This window comes from Mixophyes fleayi, chromosome 2, assembly GCF_038048845.1.
Source record: "Mixophyes fleayi isolate aMixFle1 chromosome 2, aMixFle1.hap1, whole genome shotgun sequence".
Classification (NCBI taxonomy): Eukaryota; Metazoa; Chordata; class Amphibia; order Anura; family Limnodynastidae; genus Mixophyes; species Mixophyes fleayi.
This window is the reverse complement of record NC_134403.1, coordinates 125309691-125336078: the sequence shown is the minus strand read 5'-3', so window position 1 is coordinate 125336078 and position 26388 is coordinate 125309691. Positions and strand designations below refer to the sequence as shown.

General features: G+C 36.5%; 1 protein-coding gene across 13 annotated transcripts in view; it reads left to right on the top strand.

The window, feature by feature from the left end:
* Positions 1-26388, top strand: part of DOCK9 (dedicator of cytokinesis 9) — a 214057-nt gene that overhangs the window by 127251 nt on the left and 60418 nt on the right. For all 13 annotated transcript variants that reach the window (XM_075199945.1, XM_075199942.1, XM_075199939.1 and 10 more), the window contains exons 10-25: positions 3242-3316; positions 3883-4023; positions 5022-5225; positions 6093-6215; positions 8769-8851; positions 9293-9415; positions 14169-14248; positions 14331-14518; positions 17546-17611; positions 19178-19270; positions 20138-20261; positions 21247-21368; positions 21618-21704; positions 21985-22074; positions 24225-24340; positions 24724-24793. In XM_075199945.1, the coding sequence (XP_075056046.1) occupies positions 3242-3316; positions 3883-4023; positions 5022-5225; positions 6093-6215; positions 8769-8851; positions 9293-9415; positions 14169-14248; positions 14331-14518; positions 17546-17611; positions 19178-19270; positions 20138-20261; positions 21247-21368; positions 21618-21704; positions 21985-22074; positions 24225-24340; positions 24724-24793 (1785 nt within the window). The remainder of the gene's footprint in view (positions 1-3241; positions 3317-3882; positions 4024-5021; positions 5226-6092; positions 6216-8768; positions 8852-9292; positions 9416-14168; positions 14249-14330; positions 14519-17545; positions 17612-19177; positions 19271-20137; positions 20262-21246; positions 21369-21617; positions 21705-21984; positions 22075-24224; positions 24341-24723; positions 24794-26388) is intronic.

Sequence of the window (26388 nt, the reverse complement as noted above, 5' to 3'; positions counted from 1 at the left end):
ATAAGTGTCACAGGCTTTTATTGTCAATTATATTAAGTTTATGCAAAGAGTCAATATTTGCAGTGTTGACCCTTCTTTTTGAAGACCTCTGCTATTCGCCCTGGTATGCTGTCAATCAACTTCTGGGCCACATACTGACTGATGGCCGCCCATTCTTGCCTAATCAATGCTTGGAGTTTGTCAGAATTTGTGGGTTTTTGTTAGTCCACCCGCCTCTTGATTGACCACACGTTCTCAATGGGATTAAGCTCTGGGGAGTTTCCTGGCCATGGACCCAAAATTTCAATATTATGGTTCCTGAGCCACTTATCACTTTTGCCTCGTGGCAAGGTGCTACATCATGCTGGAAAAGGCATTGTTCTTCACCAAACTAAACTGTTCTTGGATGGTTGGGAGAAGTTGCTCTTGGAGGATGTTTTGGTACCATTCTTTATTCATGGCTGTGTTCTTAGGCAAAATTGTGAGTGAGCCCACTCTCTTGGCTGAGAAGCAACTCCACACTTGAATGGTCTCAGGATGCTTTACTATTGGCATGACAAAGGACTGATGGTAGCGCTCACCTTTTCTTCTCCAGACAAAAGGTTTTCCAGATGCCCCAAACAATCTGAAAGGGGATTCATCAGAGAAAATGACTTTATCCCAGTCCTCAGCAGTCCAATCCCTGTACCTTTTGCAGAATATATGTCTGTCCCTGATGTTTTTTTTTTGCTGGCTTTCTTGACACCAGCCCGTCCTCCAAAAGTCTTCGCCTCACTGTGTGTGCAGATAAACTCACACTTGCCTGCTGCCATTCCTTAGCAAGCTCTGCACTGGTGGTGCCCCGATCCCGCAGCTGAATCAACTTTAGGAGACTGTCCTGGCTCTTGCTCTATGTTCTTGTTCGCCCTGAAGCCTCCTTCACAAAAATTTAACCTCTCTCCTTGAAGTTCTTGATGATCCGATAAATGGTTTGTTTAGGTGCAATCTTACTAGCAGCCAATATCCTTGCCTGTGAAACCCCTTTTGTGCAAAGCAATGATGACTGCACATGTTTCCTTGCAGGTAACCATGGTTAACAGAGGTAGAACAATGATTTTAAGCACCACTCCTTTTAAAGCTTCCAGTTTGTTATTATAACTCATTCAGCATGACAGAGTGATCTCCAGCCTTGTCTTCGTCAACACTCATCTGTGTTAACGAGAGAATCACTGACCTGATGTCAGCTGGTCCTTTTGTGTGAAATGCAGTGGAAATGTTGTTTTGGGGATATAGTTCATTGTCATGGCAAAAAGGGACTTTGAAATTAATTTCAATTCATCTGATCACTCTTCATGACATTCTGGAGTATAAGCAAATTTCCAACATAAAAACTGAGGCAGCAAATATTTGTGTCATTCTCAAACCTTTTGGACATGACTGTACTTATTGTGAAAAACATTGGTAGGATCCTACCCTACAGGGGTACTCATATGCTACTGTGTCTTGGATCTTTAATAAGGCGCTTGTAATTTACACTATTGCAGTGTCTGACCACAAACACCTGAGGAGATAGAGATATATATATATATATATATATCAGTATTTCTGCATATACAGTAGGTCACATTCCTTATTACCACCCAGGCACTTCAGCTGAGACACGGTTCTCTACCACTTCCTTACTAAAATCTTAGTTCAAAGGTTCACAGATTCTCACTGTGGTTTTGCTAATGCTGGGACTGTAGTGCTGTAGTCATCGGTTCTGGTTTGGACAGGACTTGCACATCTGGAATTAAGCTAACGTTTTTATTGTGGCAAGACCATGTTTTAATTGTACAAAATTAAAAACACTATGCTGCAAACACCAATAAAATCTGTTCAATTATGGTCTGGCAAACGTAAATGCTGCTGAAAAGCTTAATGAATAGAAAGCGGAAAGTAGCTTCAAGTTATTATTAGAAATGATCCAAATTATATTTAAATTGTCCTGTGCTGTTTTTGCCAACGCTTTTCTTGTAGTTTTTTTCGTCATTGCATTGTGTAATTGTTTTTCCTCCATACTGTGATACCTGTTCTTAGACTTTTCACATTTTCATTCAAAGGGTCAAATGCACAATTTCCGTTTCATGCCAGTACTTGCAAAGAGTACTTCTGATGTCCATATGTTTTTGCAACCTTTTGATTAATTCCAATTCACCTTACCATGCCTGGCATTGTTTAGTACCTAAATATTTGCAACCCTGGTTTCATTTAGCATACTTCAGCACTCGCCAGCAGTGATTGCTTTTGTGAATCTCCTCACAGAGGCACAGGTGGGATGATCCATGCCCAGACAATGATATGTACTGTATGTACCTGAGTTCCTGTGGCTAGATCCAGCAATTATTATTTTATCTGTAAATCAATCCCTGCTGGTGAAGCTTGGTGACACTGCCACAGCTAATGTACTACCTGCTGCTCCTAGCCTGCCTATAATTACCTTAGTGCCCATGTAGACCACATTGCATCTTGTACCTGGTGTCATGCTTGTAAGTGTTGTTTTCCTCCTCCATTGAGCAACCATACTTATTTGACTACAGTTATTAGCAGGCTAATAAGTCTACTGGTTTACATATGTACTCCCTGTCTAATTAAGATAATTCTGTTTCAGATCTTGGTTTGCTTTCTGTAACTACTAAATAAGTCATGCATCTTCCAACTATTGCACATTACATTGCATGCAGCATCTTCAGAACTAAATTACTCTCGTATGTCAGAAGGAGCATTTCCTCTTCCCTCCAATGTGTCACCTTGGGACTGATCCAGCTCTTATGAACAATTTGCTTTTTTAGCTGGGAGAGTGCAGTGTGTGTGTGTGTATGTGTGTGTGTATATATATATATATATATACACACACACTCACACACACACTCACACACACACACACACACTGCTGTGTATCGCTGCCCTAAGTGTTCTGCAGAATGTTTCAGAACAGAAAATGTCTTCAGATCATCATGTTGTCAAACAAGGAACATAAATAAAAACATCACTTTTAATTCAATGTTATCACATCTTCCACAAATTTAAAATAAAGCATGTTCCTTGAACCATAGGTTGAAATAATATAGAATTTTAGTTTTCTGATATTTTTTGCAATGTCTGCATTGTGTAAATACAACAAATGGCTTGTGTGTACTTCAGTTGATACCCTGCAATTAAACTTTTTTGGGGATATTGTCAGTATAGTTTCTATCAATGTAAAAGGAATTTGTATGACCATGTGTGTCTATATTTATTACAGAGTACAAGAGATGCAGAAGCCAAATTGAAAAATGAAAGCCGAGTGAAGCTATTTGCCTTGGATTCAGACACGCAGGTAAATGTGGCATGCATGTTAGCCTATGTCGTCTTGTCTCTTTGTTTATTTTACTGGCAACTAAATGTGTATAACAATTGTTATTCTTTTATAAATTAGTTATTTTAAAAATATATTTCCCCAGGCTGACTTCCTAGCTACTGATTGCTCCTAATAACTAGTAAATTAACTTCCTTCTCACCAGTCCAGAATGGAACTTAATTAAATAGAATACTATTTTCTTAATTAATTTGCTACTGAATACTGATCATCTCTGAGCTGCATCCATCCAGTACAACAGTCCGCTCAGGTTCCATTTCCCAATTGTTGCAACTGTTTTGTTGATGCCTCAGGAAACTACATATATATTAGCAAAGTATTTAGGTTTAGTGTAACTATCATTTGAAAATAATGTGTGTACCCATTATGTTTAGAAGAAAGTGCAGCAATTGAAAGCCAAAAAGAACATATCAACTGTTTCAGTTGTAGTTTTAAAATGAGGTTGTACAATTGGGCATCCTTTCCAATACTTGGTGCGGTTTTCTAAACTTATGCTTTTTAATGATTTATTTTTTCTCTGTTTCAAGAAACTTGATATTTCGAGAATTGAACCGGATGTAAAGCCCTTTGAAGAGAAATTTGGGAAAAGGATATTGGTGAAGTGTAATGATTTATCTTTCAATCTTCAAAGCTGTGTGGCTGAAAATGAAGAGGGACCAACAACAAATGTAAGTATTAGTTATGATTTTTTTGTTTGTATGTATAAAGATGACTTGTTACTTTTGTGTTATTCCTTTTACTTATTGCCTAGATGTGTGCCACTTTTATGCCAGGGTTGGGCACATGTGTCCCAATTATTGCTGCTATATTGCTCATGTTCTATATTCCCACATATACAACCCAAGGAGGGATATGGGGGGTGGAAACTGATTAGTGATGTATCACTGTAAGGATATATGTGCTTGGTCATGTGTACAAATGTAACATAAGAGAAAAAAAAGCATATACTCTTTTTGGATTAAAGGAGATTGTTCAGAAAATCCACTATTCTGACATTAAGGGACATATTCAATTGTTGGCGTTACTCGGAAAAGTAACGCGCCGTGCACTATTACCATCATTACGGTAATAGTGCGCATAATTACCGTTATTAAGGTACCTTTAATGCTGGATTTCAGCTTGCAGCTCAGGGCGCTGCGAGCTGAAATCCGGCTTAGAATTACCATAATAACGGTAATATATTTAACGCCGTGGGAAACGCCAACAATTGAATATGCCCCTAAGGGAGAGCCAAACAGAGCGGTTTGCTTTCTTGAATGTAACTCTGAGCATGGAAATAAATTTTTAAAACCTGTATTTTTCCAGTGAAATATTTTATTTGCAGGTTGTTGTAACTGTTAAGAAGTCCCAGCCAGGTTGCCAAGAATACTGTTGGTTGTCAATATCACCGATAATAGAACAGTGCAGTATTTTACTATAGGTGAAAAATTAGGAGGTTCTAGATCTTCTACTCCATACTCAGATCTATTTATAATAACTTACATCTTAATCCTGGCATTGTGTCCATCATTTATAATAATCAGTAAGGTTATAATCAGTAAGGTTGGCCCTTGCCTAAAGCTAGAAAAATGCCATATCTGTCAAGTTTCCTTTATTATTACTTAACAAGAACATTTGTAAATACTGTAAGATGGCAACAACTCCTGTATTTCCTTTTCACACTCAGGTGGAACCATTCTTTGTCACGCTGTCCCTATTTGACATTAAAAACAACAGGAAGATTTCAGCTGACTTTCATGTGGACCTTAACCATGCCTCTGTGAGGCAAATGATTCCTCCTCCTTCTCAGCAGCTTTCAAATGGCTGTGGGGACTTCGGACGCAGGGTTGTAGGTTCTGTTCAAGAGTCTATGCTGCATTATCCCAAACAGGTACAGATGAGTGTGTTAAAGTGGTATTTCCACATGTGGCTATATTTTCATTAAAAATTGAAATGCATTGGATATGCATTCATGATGTGTAAGAAAATGGTAAATGCACCCAAGATAGCATCTAAATAATTAAATTATCTTTGCATTTCCAGTACTGTGTAGAACTGAATGGCCCATTTTATAATGTAGGTGTATTGCTCAGCAAACTTGGTATAGCAATATATGGGGGGAAAGCTGTATGGATTGTCAAGATCGGAGTATTCTGCTCTCATTTAATTCATAATGTTTTTTCTTCTGTAATGTAGCAATTTGGATTCTGCTCTGATTAGTGGTAGTGGTCCGCCTAGTGCAATTCACAGGCAAATTCTATAGCCCAAATGATCTGCACATAAGGCACTTTCTTTTAAATGGGAAAAAAATACTAAAGAGTAAATTTTTTTTCTTTCCTAATGTACTTTTAAGGCCTCACCTGAAGTCCCAGTCCTTATATAGTCAGCTCCCTGTACATGGTACACCCCACCACTGTAAAGGTCCGTCTCATATATAATGTGTCGTCCTCCTCCTCGGTATATTGACAGTGTTCCTTATTATACACACACCACTTTAGGTGGATAAGACACACATTCATTTGAAACAATCTCCTTCATCATTGCTGTGTTAGAGGCCCTGTTCCACTGTCTTGCCTCCTCACATTATGGCACTGTTCCTGTCACACGTAGCTCTGTCCTCACTATCACACTGTCTTTACTGGCTACCCATAAATCCAGACATCTCCTGAAGTCATCTGTGCTGCTGTGAACTATTGATAATCTGATTGCAAAAAAGTTGAAAGTGCTCCATAACATTGTCTAAATCTCCATCCTTTAGGGTATTTTCTCTTTAACATGCCCACATCCTGAAATCTTCCTTGTGGCCAGAATAGAAAAGATCCTCCAAGGAAGTATTACCCATTGTGCAGAACCTTACATGAAGAGCTCTGATTCAGCAAAGGTGAGCGATCTGTCCTGATGTTAGGTGTATTATAAGGGTTAGTGCTCATTCCTCCACTTATCTCTGCAGCCATTGCTTAGTAATGGTAATTCAGTTACTGCTATTGACTGTCACTTTATACTTAAATGAAAGAAGAAATATGGGCGAAGTAGATCAGGTTTATCTTTACAATGAATTCATATCCTGGGACAAAAGATGTTTATTATAATTTCAAATGTTGTGCCCAAGGTTGGTTCTTTGTCAAACTGCCACAGTTGTTTCGGACAATAATGTGATATAGCTGCATGATGGGTTAATGTCTGTGTTACAGTATGTGTAATTAGTACTGGGAAAGGGGGTGTAGACTACAAATTATAAAAGAAAACAGAAAGTAGGAGTCGCTACTTCATAACAAAGGTATAGTCGTACTTCTAACTAGACAGTAAAATACAGTCGCCTGAAATTTAAATAAGTTAGAGATTCATAAAAAGAAAAAAATGCAGAATTTGACACAAAATAAAACTGCATTAGTGTAAAGCTAACCCAGTCTTGGCGCAATTACCTAAATAAGTATTTACTTTAAGTTGATCTGACTGTATATTGCACCCTTGGAGCATTTTGTTTATCACCAGAGATTCCAGGATAGTTGCGGATTAATTTCATCAGACATTTCATATAAATCTCATTCAAGTTTATTATTTATAATATTTCCAATAAATATATGCAAATTTCACACACACAATATTCACATAAAGGAATCTGTAATCAATTTACATTTTATGGGCACCCTATGACCATTAAACAACTATTAAACTACCATTAAACTATACTGCTACACATATTAGGGTTTTACAGCAAGAAAATAAAAAATATTTTGCCTTCCATTCCTTTATTGCCGTACTCCAAATTAGATTGCCCGCATATATATCTGTATGCTCCTTGAGGTTGGAAAAACAACAGTTGCTGTCTAGTAGAATAAAGAAAAAGATCCCAAATTCCTCTATATGCATGTTAAAAATACACACACAACAGTAACATATGAAGTCTCTCTCATATGCTTTGTTAATCATAGCTTTTTCTATTTTTAGTGTTTTGTTTTATTTATTTATTTTTTACTTTCCTCTCGAACAAACCTAAGAGACTGTTCTCTGCTGGAGCCCAGACTATACGTGCTCTAGATCAAGTAATAGCTTTTGTTTTACTCTCCAAGGAGACGGCTTGAAGGGCAAATTGTGCCCTGTAAAATTCTTTTATATGTCTGTACATATTTGTTGATTAATTATTTAATGTGTTTAATTATTAATAGAAATACTTGCTATATATTCAAATGTTTTAAAGCCTGTGTCGTATGCGCCACTAAATAGTTTATTTTTAGCCTTTTCTAATTGATCTCCAGGTAGTGCAGGAGTAGATTGCCTTGTTTTAAAAGTAATAGTGTCTGATATCCTTCCTTCCCATGTAACAGTCAGGAAAACAGTAATACAGTAGTTGGCTGGCAGCCTAGTGGTTTCCATGCTGGCTTGTTTCCCATTTTGGGAGTGATTGTCCAGTAAATATCAATAATATCACTATAACTTGGCTTTATTTTAGTTGTTGATTCAGTAAAATAAAACGGCACAAATTAACTACTTGGGCATTGGGGATAACACATAGCAGTCTTGCTCATACCCAAAATTATCTAATTGAGTTTAAGGAGACCTAAAATAGTTTAATCAAATACCTATACATTTCCTGCTTGACCATTATCTCAATTCTTTCATAGATCTTTACCTAGGAATTATTTGTCTCTTCCTCCTGACTTTTCATGTCTGATCTGAGATCAAGGTGACCAGTTTTAAGTAAAAGGGGTGTGGCAGATGGGGAGGGGAGCGCACACAGGAGTATTGGACAATAAGCAATATCCTTAGCTTGTTTTTAACACACACTACAAAAAATATTTTTTTGATAGTATAAATACATTTATGTAGGGATGATCGGTACTCTTTATTTGGAAAAAAAAGCTTAAACTATCAAACTACTGCTTAACCGAAATATCAGTGTTTCTATAGTCTGTAGCTGCCAGTTGATATATTGTTATTGGATCATGATGATCACTGAATTTATGTTCAAATAAGTTTCACAGTAGCTGTCCTTCAATAGTCATCTCATTTCTGAAATAATAAACATGGAAACAAACAGCAAATTTTGATAGTTGGAGAAAACTTGTTGGTCTGTAGGTTGTTTGTCCATTTCCTAGTTTAGCTAATTTTTATGCATTTTTTAAAAAATATTTTTAGTATTCATCTTATCTGCTGGCAGACTAAGACCCCGTTCTGTAAAGTTGTTTATTTTCTGATATTCTTTGGTATTTCTTCCTCTGGCTGTGGGTTTATATGTGGCTTACTGTAAGGTCACCAACAGTTTGTTCCCAGGAATAGGTGTGATTTCATCTCCGTAGGCGTACACGCTGCATGACCATAGTTACCGCTTCTGATTTCATTAAACAACTGTTCTATGACAAGCTACCCTTGATTTTAAAAAAAGAAAAATGTTTCCTGCATCCTTCATACAGTTTCATGCTAATTTATTAACCAGGTAGCACAGAAGGTTTTGAAGAATGCCAAACAAGCATGTAGCAGGCTTGGACAGTATCGGATGCCATTTGCTTGGGCAGCAAGGTAAGCAATGCATGCACATTATTTGCATCTAATATGCTGGGAAGCAGTAGGGTAAGCGTCTTGTACACAGAATATTATGTCAACAAAAAAGATTACATAAATCTGGCGCTGAGCTCTTTAGAAACAATTACAAAGTCTATATATGTTGCAGATTTGATAAAACAGGACCTTGCTCTTATCCCAACTAAATCCAAACTTTGTGTTTCTCTAATACAGAATATTGTGTTTGATACTTTACCACACATTAGTTAAACAAATTGCTTCTCCTAACACAATTTTTGTTGTTGTACACCTTTTCGGTTTTCCAATATTCTTTATAGCTTTACTAAATACAGAAGCAATAGAACTCTTATTTGTCCTTCTGCAATACATTCAAAGAAATCCAATTCATAGTCCCTTTTTCTGCAATAATCTATTCAGTTGACCGTTCTCATTTTTCAGACCATTGTTTAAAGATTCTTCTTGGACATTGGACAAGAGTGGGAGATTTTCTACAATTTACAGACAGGACAGCAACAAACTTTCGAATGAAGATATGCTTAAATTGCTTGCTGATTTTAGAAAGTGAGTATTTGATGTATTCCCTTCATCAATCATGGTATTCTCTTGATACACTGCTACTGATGGTTAATATTAGTTGGATTTAATGCAGGCGATGTCTGTTTTCAATATTTTGGGGCTACATATGACTATTGGTCACTTAATTGGGACATAAATTACAGAGAATAATTAGGGATTTTGAAGGTATTGGTGGATACATTTTCCTGAATGTTGTGGAGTTGATATTTTCTGGATAAGGCTTCTGGAGCACCATTACTTATATGTACTAAATTATATTTGGAATCATTCCCCAAATTGCCTCTGACATACCCTCCTAATTAAGTGTTCAGTACAGCCGCTCGCTGTGATTGTAGAAGTCCCTTGGTGAACATCACTGGATGTATGACATTATTTTCTTTTCTCTTGTCTTCCTCATGTTCCTCCCTTGTCCTCCTCATGAGTGTATTAAATACATAAGGCAAGCAAAACTTGTGTGTTAAGTGTACAATCATTTTAGCAACGTGTTGCATTGCATGGTCTTGTGAGGTATTCATAAATTACACTAGTTTAATGATAAGAGGATTAGCAAAGTATAAGTGAGTCTAAACATTGATGCTTAAGAAATTAAAGATGATGTTCCTGTTTAGTTTGGCTGGAACCCCAATAACAGGACCAAAGACCAGCAAAACTGGTCTGAGACTTCCCCTTTATAATACCCGATCTCCAGAGATTAAGGATCTCAACAAAGGAAACGAGGGAGTGCCATTACGTATTGGATACGTGTTTTTTTTATTATCATGGCTCTTTTAGTACATGTTAAAACTCATACCAGATATTTCTGATTAAATAAGTTTGTACACTCACTAGACACACTCTGCTTCCTGCTGGAAGGTATTCAGATGTAAAACCTGCACCATGCTTCGACGCGTTTCGTCATGGGGAACTTTAGCTAGACTCTAAATGGTGGTAATTGTAAATAGTCAATGATTATCTCCTCTGACCAGTCACAAGAGAGTAAGTGTGTATCAACCAACCAATTAGTATAATTGGTTGGTTGAAAGGGACGGGCGAGAGAAGGAGAAAGCCAGGAGGGGGCCATCTAGTACCAGAGTGGAGTGAGCCAAACATCTATAGTGAGGGAGGGGGGTCACAGTGTAAAAAAGAAAACCCTATGATGAGCAAAAGGCTAAAAACCTTGGCATCAAAGTTATAATTTAATTAGCATAAACAAAAACCCATAGCTGCCATACTTTACACAGAGCTTTACACACCATGTAGTAGATATGTCATATTTTATAAAATATTGAGGCAAGCACAGGAGCCAGGACACTTCCACATTGCCACTATGTGACACATGGCAGCACTGAGAATGTGATGGATATGTTTACTTGAATGTTTATAGGATACTGGGAACTGATAGGGAAAGTAGGAGTATTCCAGATAACAATACCTGTTATTGTTCAAATGTCTTGATCATGGATCAGTATGATGTGCCTGAATTAACTAGGTCGCATACAATTCCTCCAGCACACATTGAGGGAGGAAGGATGGATCCTGGTGGGTACCATGTAAATAAAGCTTGAAGGCATTCCCTATAATCCTGATGCAAATTGAAGAATTTGCCAATTTCCATATAATCAATTCCAAAGACTCTGGATCCAGATCCATCTCATCTCCTGCTCCCAACACAAGTAGTATGAGGACTCACCTTCAGGCATTAAGATTACAATATAAAGTGGCAATCAATTTGTTTGAAGTGGAATTGAAAAGATACAGGGACTCCAGAGTGGAGTGAGAACTTATGGGTCTCGGTGGACTTTTAGAGTGATAGACGTGGCGGATTTGTATATATTGGCAGAACATTTTGTGTGGAAGCTGTATCCTTAATAAGAGGTCCGCAAAGTTGTGCTTCTTGTTTAAAAGTCTGATATTACATTGGACCCACAGGGCAAAGGCCTCAGGATCAGGAGTAAAGAGTGGATTGTTTGCTTTGGCTACATACTGCTCCAGTAGCAGACCTGAATAGCCTTGTTCCCTGGATCACCTGAAGAAAAACATTTGACTATTGTTGAAACATGTCAGTCTAATCAGAATATTTTGTATCCAATTAAATGGCAGCTATCATCATTTAAGTATTTGTTGCTGTCCACAGGCTTCGAAAATATCTAGGTGTCTATAGTTAGATTTTGCTTAGTTGGTGGTATCAAGCATGGTGTCCAACATATAGGTATATGTGTAGACACACATGCACATAATGTGAAAATATAGTTAATGCAGTGTATACAAAGCATTGGTTTTGTTTTACATTCCAGTGCTACATAAGCATGTATTTGTTGTGCATGTAAACTTTGTGCTGACCTATTTTCAAACAGTATATGCTGCTGGATGCATTATTTAAAAATAAAGTAGCGGCTTTGTAGTTAGGCTACGAAAGCTAGTTCAGTCCGAATCGGCCCCTAAATGATTTACATTTTGTATTTATTTTTTTATAAATCATGTCATTGCTGTTCAGATCACCCATCTGCAGGTTATCATTTTTGGCTCACCCTTACTGTGCTATAGGTTAATAAAGTAACGCTCTAATCATAAATAAATTGGCTTATCTTATCTGGGTTTATAACATGCTTAAACAACTATTTCTCCACTATCTGTAGAATATTTTACATTCAGTAGTTTCACAAGAACATTTTGCATAATGACTTTCAGGCTTCTTGCTACTGTATGCCCTCCTTAATTGAGGTAATCAACCATATACTATTTAAATGGCCCATGTCTCTATTGTTCGGTTAGACTCTGGTAATGTGGCACATGACACTGTCAGCGTTGGGAGAAAAAAAAACATCTGGAAACCACGTGATAAAAAAAAAAACCATGTTCATCTGTACATGGACTGGTAATAAATGTGGTGATAAAGCGATATATTTACAAGCACAGAGGAGCCCTACTGCTTCAAATGATATATTAAATAGGTTTTCCATCTGATAAAAAATTTTTTCTAGTGCCAGATGAAACGTTGCGTCTGTTCCATTCAAACATCAAGCCACATAATATGAACAATGGTTACATTTCTTTTGAGTAGTATCTGCTGTCATGATTGTATTATTTTAGTGAGACTTAATAAAGAATATATTTTATTAAATTGGAAAATGAGTGGACTGGGTTACCTCTCATAGTAACATTCCAGTCTTTGAGTTGGTTTAACCAGATGAGAAGAGTGCAATGAGATATAATATGATAAATTACTGTTTATTGTTAAGATAGAGGTTTAGTCCATATCTGGTGCTTCTACAGTTCAAGATTATGGCATAATCAGGAGTTAAGAAAATAATATAGAAATGTGGTCATGATTACGCCAAAAGATGAGTACTTGTGAAGTACTGTGTGTAAGTACACCAGGGGTTGGTCCTTGTCAATTAGTTTGTATTGTTTATGCAAGAGAGGCCTGTGTCCAGAGGACCAGCTAACTATGGTTTATGACACCCCACCACAGATGCTAAAAGATTTCCGAAATTCCTTTGAACATAAGGACCAGTTTGGGGGAGGTCACTCAAGTGCATTGTGTTTTTATAAAAGAACCAACATGCATCAAATGAATAAATTTATTATAATCCATGCTTCAGTATCTCCCTCTCCCTCAGGGATACTGTTGCTTTCCCAATGATGAAGAAACCTGAAATAATGCAAATATTCAGCAACGGCACAGTGCTCACTTATACTATTGTTACAGAGGATAAAAATGTAAATAGTTTATAATATAACCATAAAAACAATGATGTTAATTACAATTGTCAATTGGTGTACCAAATCTATGTCTATTTGGATTTGATTGGACCTAAGGACAGTTGGGAATTTTTTCCTGCAATATAGAAGCCGAATTGTAAGTATGTGTTAGATTGTTACCAGTCCCATGGCAGATTGAAAAAAGAGCAAGACACACAATAAGAACACAAGTATATACCAAGTGGTGTCCGTAAGTGCAAAGCACTGAAGTGGTTGCTAAATTCCTTTGCCACTATTCTTTATCCTATTTAAAGCATATATATGTGCTAAAAGCATTTGAATAATTGCACATTGATGTTTCCTTTACAAAATAGAAACATAAGTTATTAATCACAAGGGATCCACATCAGATTCATCTGCGAGGCTTGGTTTACGATAAAACAAGGTACCATTTGTCATATGCTGGTTCTGAGAGGAATACGGAAACCTAATACAAAGTTGCTATAGTGCAGTTTTTCAACAATTTTGAGATTCTTGGATAGCAAGGTGTGTTAACCCTTTCTATGGATGTGGTGCACCAATTTGCAAATGGCATGAACATGTTTTTATGGTTATATTATTAAATATGTACATTTTTAGTTTGTAAAATTTTTGGGTATCTTGTATAATGTAATAGTATATGTGACCACATTCCCAGACCTACATATTTGCCACTGCTACATGTATTTATGTATACATGGCTTCTAATATCCACATCATTTATAGAAAGGGATTAAATTATCCCATATATCCTGTAGAACTGCATGACCCAGAGAGGAGAATCAGTTTACTTTATCACCACCTATGGGGCGGGGTGTACAATGTATATTGGCATGTTCTCTTCAGAACTTTCTTTACACAGGTCTTTCTGTTTACATTAAAATACATTTCTTACCTAGCAGATAGGTCATTTTTTTGTTTTCATCTGCTAACGAGCTTCCGATGCACATTTAACATATTAATGTTCTCTCAACCTTCAGTCATGAATGTTTTGATCTATTTGTTTGTTTGTTTCTAGACCCGAGAAGATGGCCAAACTTCCAGTTATTTTAGGCAATCTAGACATCAATATTGATGACGTTTCTCCTGATTTTCCAAGTAAGCACCATATTTTACATTAAAATTAAAGATGTAAATGTAGCCTCCGCAACATGATGTTTTTTGGGTATTATTCCTACAGATTATGTGAACTCCTCATACATTCCCATGAAGCAGTTTGAGAACAATGCAGAGACTGTGGTAACATTTGAAGTAGAGGAGTTTGTTCCTTGCATTCCCAAACACACCCAACCATTCACCATCTACAATAATCACCTCTACGTTTATCCAAAGCACTTGAAATATGATGGCCAAAAGGCATTTGCAAAGGTAACGGCAAACTCGTTTGGCTATATTTGTTAAGAGTCTTAAAATGTAATAGTTATGTAAATTGAAAATACACGTCACATAACAGTATACTGTACACAGGCCCATTCAGTATAGGGCGATTTGTTTTCTATTACCCAGATAATGTTGAAACCAGGAGGAATCTTGGCTTACAGTCTAGTCAGGCTTTTTAAGGCATTCAAGTGTAATCACTTGAGTTTATCAACATTACCTAAATAAGGGCAAGCCCAGCATGGTCTGTTTTGGCTGGGTGGACAGTTAAAAACAATTATACCTTCTAGTCCTTTTTTGTTGCTTTATTGTTTAAAGTTACAGATGTCTATTTTATAAGTTGTTGTAGTAAAGCTCTCTATGGATTGATGATGGGAATGACCGTTCTTCTCTGCACTGCTAGCCCACATATTGTTTTTATATGAGGAAAATGACATGCTAGGCACATGTCTTGTGTGTGTCTTTAGGTTATATACACAATTCAGAGGAGGACATAATCTTATCTGCTATGATCTAGCAGACATACACAGACTGACTCTTTCCCAAGTCTGGCTTTGTCACTTGAAGCATCTGACTGTTTTCTTTTTCTGCACAAACTAGATTTCTTGTGGTATTTTTCATTTGGGTTAGGCTGGTACACACTACAGAAAATTTCTCCTGATGCAATATTGTTAATGATTTTACCAATAACTGAAAGACCTGATCAGCATGCCGATTCATGTGTACACACTCCACGTGTTACATGATTTACCTTCAGATCTGTGCTCTAAATCTAAATAAATAACAAATGCAGCGCTAGACCTGTCTGTCTAAAAAATATCATACAGAAAAAGGATGAAACAGGATCACGAATAGACTCATATATAAATTTAATAAAAAAAACCCTGCTAGGGCGCCAATATATTAAAATTATTATTAAATAAGCAATATATAAAATTGTTATTTATTTATTGCTTGGGAGTGGACGCAGCCGCCTATTTTTGCAGCAGCTTGGCCACTGTCTTATATTTATACAATTATTTTCAATTGGTACTGTGATTGTATACCTCATTCAGTATCTAAGCCACATAGTAATTTTAATATATTGGCGCCATAGCAGGGTTTTTTTTTGTTTTTTTACTGTGCTCTTCATCTGTCATAACAGTCAGCTGAAAAGATGGTGACTCTGTAAACCTTATGGCGGTCTGCTGATCATGAGTGCATACACACTGCAGGATTGGAATGACATTGTTAGATCGTTTATTGAGATTTTTTTGTCCATTTATAAAAGCCAATCAAATGATACAATATGCTCTGGAACGATAATCATTGATCATTGGCGCTTACACACTAAAGCGATATCAGGCCAAACGGTTATTTATCGTGTGATTGGCCCAATAGTTGCATAAAGGACTTGTACTGTGTACCCAGTCTAGTCATAGAGAAAAGAAATAATTGGTAAGAAAATCAAGTTATGCAAATTACTGTTTACATTAATCCATCATATTTTGTGCATTCAAAAGTAAAAGATGTTCCCACAAGACACACTGCAAATATATTTCTTTGCACGTTTATTAAATGATGTATTTGTGTTTTAGTAGCTTGTTAATCAGGGAATTTGTTTTGTCATACTAAACAAGCTGTTTGAGAAGCAACCAACATCACAATAATTACTTTTAAATAAATACCATTTTCATTTAGAATTGTGTTACTGTGAGTAATGCATTTTCTGCTAAATAATAATGCACTGGCCTATTCTCTTTCAACCCATATTTCTTTAAATCTCTCCTGCTGGTATGTTCTTAAAGTGATTTTACGTCATCTATAAAACAGGATGTGCATTACTTTTACCCTGAGTGGTATTTGTTGTACATTTTATGGAACCATAAGCTTTTATCAACCGAATATTGAAATAGAAAAAATGGGAGTAGCTCATATGGATAAATTAAGATAATACAGGCTTTTTAATGGTATATATTAATACATGTAAATATATTCATGTAAAAGAGATCCATGTTTTTCTATAATAGTCGGTTTTATAGAGCCATACATGACATCGGTTTTGATATGTGTTCAGCTTTCTTGATTTTGAAAAACAGACTATATAGTGATTGTTCCATTTTCCTGGAAAAGGAACAGATTATTTTGATTTACATAAAAAATGAACAGATTTCATGTTGGCTCGCATAAAAATCAGGAGAAGTGCAGCTTCAAGCAGATTCACATTCAGGTGGAGGAGAGGTGCAGGCTTCAGATGCATTCATGTGCAGTTGTAGGTTTGAGGAGGATTTTTATGCAGGTTTCAGATGGATTCACGTGTGCGCCTGCAGGATTCGGATGGATTCACGTGTGCAGGTGTCGGATGGATTCACGTGTGCGCGTGCAGGTGTCGGATGGATTCACGTGTGCGCGTGCAGGTGTCGGATGGATTCACGCGTGCAGGTGTCTGATGGATTCACGCGTGCAGGTGTCTGATGGATTCACGCGTGCAGGTGTCTGATGGATTCACGCGTGCAGGTGTCTGATGGATTCACGCGTGCAGGTGTCTGATGGATTCACGCGTGCAGGTGTCTGATGGATTCACGCGTGCAGGTGTCTGATGGATTCACGCGTGCAGGTGTCTGATGGATTCACGCGTGCAGGTGTCGGATGGATTCACGTGTGCGTGTGCAGGTGTCGGATGGATTCACACGCTGGCAGTTTAGCTAGATAGGACTGTTTTACAGACTGTTTTTGTAATGGTGTAAGCATCTGTATTGATGCATAATATCAGTGCTCATGTAGATTTGTTTCAATACACTTTCCAAAATAGTTTTATTTTGGAGAACAGTATGTTTGGGACCTATTGCTTCTTTAATAGCTTTGCTTATAGAAATAAATTGTATGTCTCAATGCAGTAGGTGCTGATAGATTAGTTTTTTCCTTTATATTTCACTCAATGTTTTATTAGATTTGTACCAGAATGCAGTGACTTAACTTTCCAGATATGCTTTATAAATCAAGAAATGTAACTAGTTTTATATATATCTTTATTTTTAGGCAAGAAATATAGCTCTTTCAATTGAATTTAGAGACTCGGATGAGGAGGAGGCACAGCCTTTAAGGGTATGTTGCAAACATGGGTGTTTGTTTTTCCTACAGCTTTGTAAAACAATACTATAACTAATAACATTTGATTTGGTTTATGCAGTTGTATCTCGGTGCAGCTAGCACCTGTGATTCACAATACAGTCCATTTATCATATGCCATCCATTGAATCACACGTTTGTGTATATAAATGTAACATTGGAGACTATTTTTTATTTATATTTTTTGTGCTCCTAAATGCAGAGGTACCTCAACATGTAGATAATAAGCAGTTACTGTCATATTTGAATATTAACATTTAAATGATCAAATTCATTGGGAAAAGTCAGCAAATATTTAAGTAATATGATGCTTAATATATATCCACAAGCAGAGGAGTACACTGTTTGGGGTTTCATCCAGCGACGGAACTACCGTTGTTGCGGCAGGAACTGTGCACCAGGGCCCTTGGAAATAATGGGGCCTGATGCCTGGCTGATGCAGAGGTTCTGGGGCCCCGGGTTCCCTCCTCCCTGCATCGGGGTCCACAGCTCGCTGGTTCCGCCTCTGGTTTCATCTGATGTGGAGACTTTCCAATAACATCACTGAAGACATGTATAGTCCTTAATATTCATTCCTTATTGATCTGGAATTGTTAATTCCAAAAAGTGATTGCTATTAATCTTAAAATGTCATTTGTAATAATGTGTTTGGTGTGACTTTCTTACATGCAGTGCTAGACTGTAATAAAACAATATTTATATTTTATTTATTATGTTCGTATTCTTATAAAGTACATGTATCTATAGCAGTGTTTCTGAAACAAATAATTTTCTTAATTAAATTTAATTGCCATTAGTTTGAGTCAACCAAACATCATTCTGAAAAAGAGAATGTTAACCAAGAGAGAGTCCTTTTTGCTCAAAGCAGGTGAAGGTGTATACTTCGTACACATTGGAGAGAATTCAATTCCCCCCGAAGTACTGCCACATAAAAACTATTACCATTATTACGGTAATGTTAACTCTGCTTTCTGCTCGCAGCTCCCTGAGCTGCGAGCAGTAACCCCGACGTTAAAACTACCATGAGAACGGTATTTACGTGCACTATTACCGTAATAACGGGCAGATTCAAATAGCCTCGATGTTCCGAGGAACATCACAGGTGTGCATTTTTCCATTAATACAGTAAAAAGGAACACTCACTTTTGCACGTATCTCTATGGGGCGCAAGGAAAAACGAGCGAATGTTTCACTAAAAAAAATTGTCACGTATTTTCTCATGCCCGTTCCGGGATACTACGCTGCTATTTTTTTACAAATCAATCTGCCCATTATTGCCCATAATAGTTCATTCTATGGGGGAAAACTGTCGGAGATTTGCAGAATTTACAATATAGGTTCATTGTTGTCAACGTTTCACAAATGTAAGAATATTTTTTTTGTGTGTTGATCTAACAAGGTGAAAGTAATAAAGCTTTACGCTGTGGGGTGTGTATTTGTCATGATAACAATATAGGAGGTGATGCATACGGATGTATGATGAGCAACATACTCTACAAATTGACTCAAAGTATACATCAATTCCTGCTTTCTCTGTCTTAGTGCATATACGGGAGACCAGGCAATCCAGTCTTTGTGAAAAATGCTCTGGCCTCAGTTCTGCACCATCAACAGAATCCTGAGTTCTATGATGAGGTAGGTTTACCTTAAAGGACACTAATAGCTGTTTGGTAATGTGTGGTACAGACTTTTCTCTTGTGAACAAAATTCTAAAAAAGAAGAATTTTTAAACATACACTGCTAGTATTATTCTCTGTGGAATATTATAAATAAGTTTGTTATTTGAATGTGAAGTATATAGCAAACTGGGGGCCATCACAAACACAGCTTGTTCTGTACAGAGGTGGGATGTGATTATTTGTTTCACATATATTATGCCTTGTGACTCTTCCTAATTGAATGTTTCTTTTACTGAGGATTTGCATTAAACATGCATTTAATGAAACCTTGGGAATATAATCTCAATTATTTGAGGCTTGAACTGAGTGAGTGATGTCCTTATGTACCTAGTACACATGTACGAGTGGCCACTGCAAAGATAGTGTTGGAGATTTTGTGGGTATATACATATATGTTGATTTACCTTAATATAATTTGTGCTATATAGTTCGCTGTTTGGTCAGGCAATGAACAGCCTAGTGTAACCACTTATCAACAAGCATATATTTCATATAGAGCATTTATTTTACTTTTTTTATGTTCATTGTTTGATTCTGTAAAACTGTAAATTATTGTGCAGTTTCCTCTGTGTGCCAGTATCATCTTTACACCATCTGTAGAGTGTTCTGTAATAATGACAATAATATAGTGAAATGCTAAAGGAGGTTCTTTGGAATGTGGTCAGATGTATCCTAATGCTCCTTCTGTTCTTAAGCTAAGAATAGGAATTCTGGCGTCATGTTCAGGTTATAAAGAGTTCCATTTGTTAAACCTGGCTGACTGTGAGAAGCAATAAGTGTCTCTTGTGACATGTTTTATTTACTCTTTTTTTGCTGCTTGCAGATTAAAATAGAGCTGCCCACACAACTTCATGAAAAACACCATTTGTTGTTCACTTTCTACCATGTCAGCTGTGATACGTCAAGCAAAGGAGGCACAAAGAAGAGGGATATTATAGAAAGCCAAGGTTTGGATATATAGTGATTTACATCATCCAAATTTTTAATAGTATTTTACATCATGTTGTTCCTTTTAGAAGACAGTGTAACAAGAATAAGTTTCTAAATCACATTTACTTGCAACCAGTAGATTTTGAACACAATTAAATTTAACAGTTAATAACCTAAAAAAGCACAGAGAACCTAGCCAATTTCAGTTTTTCGTATCAATCTACAGTTCACCAATGCTTTTGCCACCTTATGTAATGTGAACTGGTGTTAAAACTAGTAGTACAGGAGCATAGCAATTCTCTAGATTTAAATATATAATTGTTTTGTATTATGAATTGGTTTTATTTAGTCAGTTAATTTTGATTATTTTTATTGTAATGGGTTTTATTTTTTTTACGCACACAATACACTAAACTCAACAAAGCCTAAGCACACACTTGTCTGAAAGTCAGGTATTTGTAACGGATTCCATGGCTATAATGTAGATGAACCATTTCAGTGTTGTTGTTTTTGTTTTTGTTTTTTCAAATATAGTATTTATAATGGTGCTTGTCTTTGAAGACTTTTCCTCAGTCTCTTCATTTCCATAAAATACTTTATTTTATACACTGGCTGAGATCAGTCTGCAGTAAAGAATATAGGCCATATCTCAGAGGACTAGTATAGAGTGAAACATTGATTATTCATTTCAGTAACAAAAAAAAAAAGTTCAGTGCATTAAATAGCTATGGGAATGAATGCATTCATTTTTATTTCTTTGAAACTGAAGTAGGTCAAAAATATACCCAATGTGTTTCAAGATTATATTCATCGGAAAAATATATTTAATTTGAATAAAATGATGCATTATCAGCCTAAAATAAGCACTACCAATTAATGCTATAAATTGTTTTCAGTATAGAGTGAATAGATTTTTTACTGTTAACAGTGAACAGCGTGCTAACTGGGCTGTTGGGAATGGTATTTGCGAGTAAGGCATGTGAATGTTTATTTTACATACAGTTGGCTATGCCTGGCTGCCCTTACTGAAGGATGGTCGAGTGGTCACCAATGAGCAGAACATTCCAGTGTCTGCCAACCTTCCTGCAGGCTACCTTGGTTATCAGGAACTTGGAATGGGCAAGGTATAAAGCATCTCCACCAATACTCTTTCCTATGCCACATGGACAGATAGTGAAACCATACGATTTGTGTATGAAAACCAACAGAGCACTTCTACTGCAAATTGTCCATTGTCTTCCCCTTTATCCATTTATTCTTATATAGTTTGCGTCACATCACGTGCATGTTATAAAACCCATAAAAGATCTCGCTTTCCTATTTCTATATTTTGTATAATATTCACTACTAGTTATATTTTATTTTCCCACCAGCATTCTGGGCCAGAAATTAAGTGGGTGGATGGAGGCAAGCCCCTGCTGAAGATCACTACACATCTGGTGTCCACTGTGTATGCGCAGGTATTATCTTGTTTCCTTTTCTGTGATGCGTCTCCAGAAGTACTCTTGTAGCCTTCAGTAATTGGTTATTTTATCTCGGCTAAACAAGCAATGTGTCAGTCTTGTATCTTTTCTTCATTCATGTCTTAATAAATACAGAATGGTAAGGCACTCTTTGTGCAACGACTGGTACGCCTTCTATTGAGTACTTAGTGAGGTTTTTTGTTGAAAGATGAATGAAGAAGAGATCCAACTTTTAATGAAGTGTTGACCAGCATCCTATTTATGTGTTTCCTTTTAGGATCAGCACTTGCACAACTTCTTTCAGTATTGCCAGAAAACCGAATCTGGTGCACAGGCCTTAGGTAGTGACCTTGTCAAGTATTTAAAGGTAAATATCACCGAGAGACCCTGAAAATAATATTTTATGTAGAATATATCCTATATAAATTTAGGCGCTTCAGACACTAAAAAATAAAAAAATCTGCTGTATGAAACAGAAAATACATGTTTTGACTATTAATTTATACGATTATCACCTAAATCGATCTATATAATATGAAAAGACAACATGAGGTTAAACTGCATAATACATGTGAACAAATATAATTTGTCATTACGGTAAAAAACAAGTTGGTATCTTTTACAGTATTGTATCCTTCTGATGATAGCAGCCACAAACGCCCCCACCAGTACATGACTCCTCCCACTGTCACGGGGGTTAAACTCCCAGGGTGAAAAGCCATTCATGATAGGAACTTGCCTCCACCAGCATGTTATTCCCTAGCTGCCATTGGGTTTGGTTGCATCTTTACTGTTGCACTGCCACTTAAAATAGTTGCCCAACATTTCAATTAGCATATGTATTTCCTTGTAAAAAAAAAAAAAAAAAAGACCTGTCCCAAGGATGACAGGTCTACTTTAAATCAAACAACATATATTTTATCTGTTTTTATATGTTTCCATGAACATATGCTCAGCAGAAGTGTCTTAACATTTAGCAGAAAGGCACATTTGATGGTTACAAATTGATGACCGTAACGTTTTTGCGGACACAATATTTAATTTCAGTGATAATTTTGTTATTAGTATAGAGAGCTTGAAAAAAAAAAAAAATCAATGCTAATTAGTTTTGCGAGTACACATACTTACTTTATGCATTAACTTTGCATTAGCTTTTGTTGCTCTGCCCATTAATGAATATTCTCAGTTTCTCCGTAAACCAGTTGCTTTTGTTGAGTGATGTTTTGCTGGCCAGATGCTGCTATACAATACGCACCACTCTGCTCCAAACACTGAGCGCACATAACATTCAATGATGACAGGAAAACTTGATGCTACGTTTTTTTTATACATTGATACTTAAATGAAAATAAAGATGTACAAAGTGATAGAGTAGCAATTATATTACATAGATGGATGTTCATTGATTGAACGAAGTCTGGTTTGTTATGTGGAACTTATTTTGTTAGATTTATGGCAGGAAGTGATGAGCAACTTCTAAATGATTTTCTTTGCTTCTGAGAAAGCATAGCTGACAATAAAGGAGAGCTGGAATAGGAAGCTTCTACCTCATAAAGGTTATTTGGGGATATTTGGTTTAATTGTAAATTTGATTAAGCATTGCATTTTTTTCTTTAGAAAACCCTGCATGGGATTGTGTTAATTGTATTGTAATTGTATGTTTAAGATATTTTGGTTAAAGAAGAAACCTATTCAAAGACAGAAATAACAGCAGTGCTATTTGCAGGTTGAAACATGATAGCTATCCCACTACAAAATACAATACCAAATTAATGATAACTATTCATAAACCTTACTTTTAAACAAAGCATTAAAATCAAGCTTTCCTTTTAATAAGAGTTATTGTGTTGAGACCTAATGTTACTGCTATGACAATAAGGATTTATTGGGTGCCTTGTTCCATGCCTAGTACTAGCATTAGCAAGACATTGGTTATGTAGTTTGTGATAATATAGCCCTTTCAAAATAGCAATGTAAATGTCTTTACTTACCAACCTCTTGAATATCTGTGAGCTCTTTTACCATATGATCTATGATTCAGGCTCTTGTTTTCCATTGGTTGTTGATCTATTACCTGGTAATGCTCCCATTAGCTTCACCACTATACACATCTTGTCTATAATTTCTGCCGTAACTCGGTCTATTCTCTACATGTTTGTGGGGCTGTATTTCTTGACGTGTCATATATACTATAGATTGGTTTACTGTCTGCTAGGTTTAGGAAGACTGTTGCACCAGAACGTATAGATGAATTAAAGCAGTTTGTTTGTTTGTTTTATGTTTTGCTTTTAAGTTATGAAGCATAGATGGTGATTTTTTTGAATATCCCCCCTCCCCCCCAAGTAAATTAAATAAAAATGCCTAATTATACAGGAATGTCATACACATTATGCATCACTTAATATTAGTGCATCTCATCTAGGATTCTATATAACTTTCTAGAGTTAGAAGATAATAATCTTTATATAAATGTAGTGTCCTCACTGACACCGGGATCTCCATGTTTCTCCCTCTCAGAGTCTCCATGCGATGGAAGGACACGTGATGATTGCATTTCTGCCCACCATACTCAACCAAATGTTCAGAGTCCTTACTAGGGCTGCTCAGGAGGAAGTGGCTGTCAATGTGACACGGTAGCTCTAAGTTCTACTCATGCTGTAGAGTTTGTTATGATATAAAAGGGGGTGTTGGTATACTTGTGTGCAGGTTCTGCCTGGAATTAGATTCATCTGTGTGAAAGTTTATAGATAATTATATGTTGTTACTATACACCTAATAAACCGCATTGTTTGAGTGCTAAAGATGAATGTTCCTATGTGGGAAAGTAGTGGATCCATGGACCACCCAAAGATTCAGGTCTTGTGGCGCCTTATAAATAAAAATTAATAATAATAATAATAATTACAAATATTTATTTGTTGTTAAATGTATTTACTTATAAGCAGGAAAAAACAAGAAGTCTTATGCCTGTCATAGCTAACATTTCTGCTAACCCTGTGATATGTACTTTTTCTAGGGTCATTATCCATGTTGTTTCTCAATGCCATGAAGAGGGGCTGGAGAGCTTCCTAAGGTCCTATGTTAAGGTATGTCAGTTATTGGTCTCCGCTAATCAGCGGTCTGTACACTTCACGCTACATGATATTCCTTTATTCCAGCTCTTCCCGTGATACACAGCCTCTTTAAAGAACCTCCTAGGTAAAATGTTTTATTAGGGTGCCTATACCATGGCCAGACTCCAAGGGGCTGCTACACACCAATCTATTAAGCTAAACAACTTTAAGTGGTGATAGAGGGGAGTATTAGCAGGAGGACCAATTACAACTTTTAAAAAACAAACAAATAAATAAATAAAAAATATTTGCAGCTTGTGACTGGTATATGATAAGTATCCCATATATTTAAACAATAGTACTAACAGGGAAATTCAATTACCCGCATTGGTCCTAAACAGATGTTACAAATATATTCTTTACATTAATGCATTTTTGCATTATTCCGTTGTATTTGTTTTCTTTTGTATAAATGTTCTAATGCTAGACCTATTATTGCAAATAAGTAGCATAATAAACATAACAGAAACCATTGAAATACAGCTATGCTTTATTTTATATCTATTTAAACTAAACTGCTTCGAAAGGGCGGGGGGAGTACGGAAAGGTATTTATACTGTCCATAAGCCAAATTCGTATAGGCAGATCAATGCTTCGCAGTGACCACTGACCAATGCCCTAAGAGGTACATGGAACTTTAATCCATTCCGTTGTCCAAATGCAGTGTGTGGCCAGGTATCTTTTGAACCCGTCAGTATTACTTGATTCAGGATTAGTGGTGGAACCTGTAGACTGATGCCACGATGAAAATCATGGCTACTGTTAACCCTGTTATTTTTATTTTGATACATGAAAAATAGTTATTCAAACATGCAATTATGCAAATATAAAATATTTTGTTACATCTCCCCTCACTCTCCGCATGCTGCTTTGTCTAGTTTTTCTGGGTTATATTGTAAGCTGAATGGTCTCAAGTGTTGGGATATTGGACTCCAAAAACATACTAGTAGGTTATTTGGCTGCTATCAAATTGAACCGTGTGTGTGTGTGTGTGTGTGTGTGTGTGTGTGTGTGTGTGTGTGCTAGAGAATTTAGACTGTAAGCCCCAATGGTGTAGGGACTGATGTGAGTGGCAAATATTCTCTGTACAGCGCTGCGGAATTAGTGACATTATAAAAATAAAATGATGATGTAGGCCCTGGCACATTGCTTTCAGGACGGGTCTTTCAATTGTTGTTCTTTGTCATTTCATCCCTAACTCGGGGCTAAATTAAGATATGACCAAAGAAGACCGTTGCCTTTGGTGTAACAAACTGGAGGTCACAGGGGTAACATAAACCACATTCAGTTTTCTTCTGCTTTAGAGAAGTATAAGGTAAACTGTATTATTGGAACCAAGCTTGTACTCGATAGCTAACCGTTTTGCAAATGTGCAGCTTTTCTACGCCTTAGGTTACTTTATAGTCATTGGAACTTACAGAAGAATAATAACTGATCTTCCTAGTATCTGTGGAGTATAAATGGTATTAGACCATGTGTATATGTAACATGGATGGATAGGGGAAGTTTCCATCTTTACCTTTGTTGAGAAAATGTTTTGCATAGTACATTTTTTTTATTCATGTCTT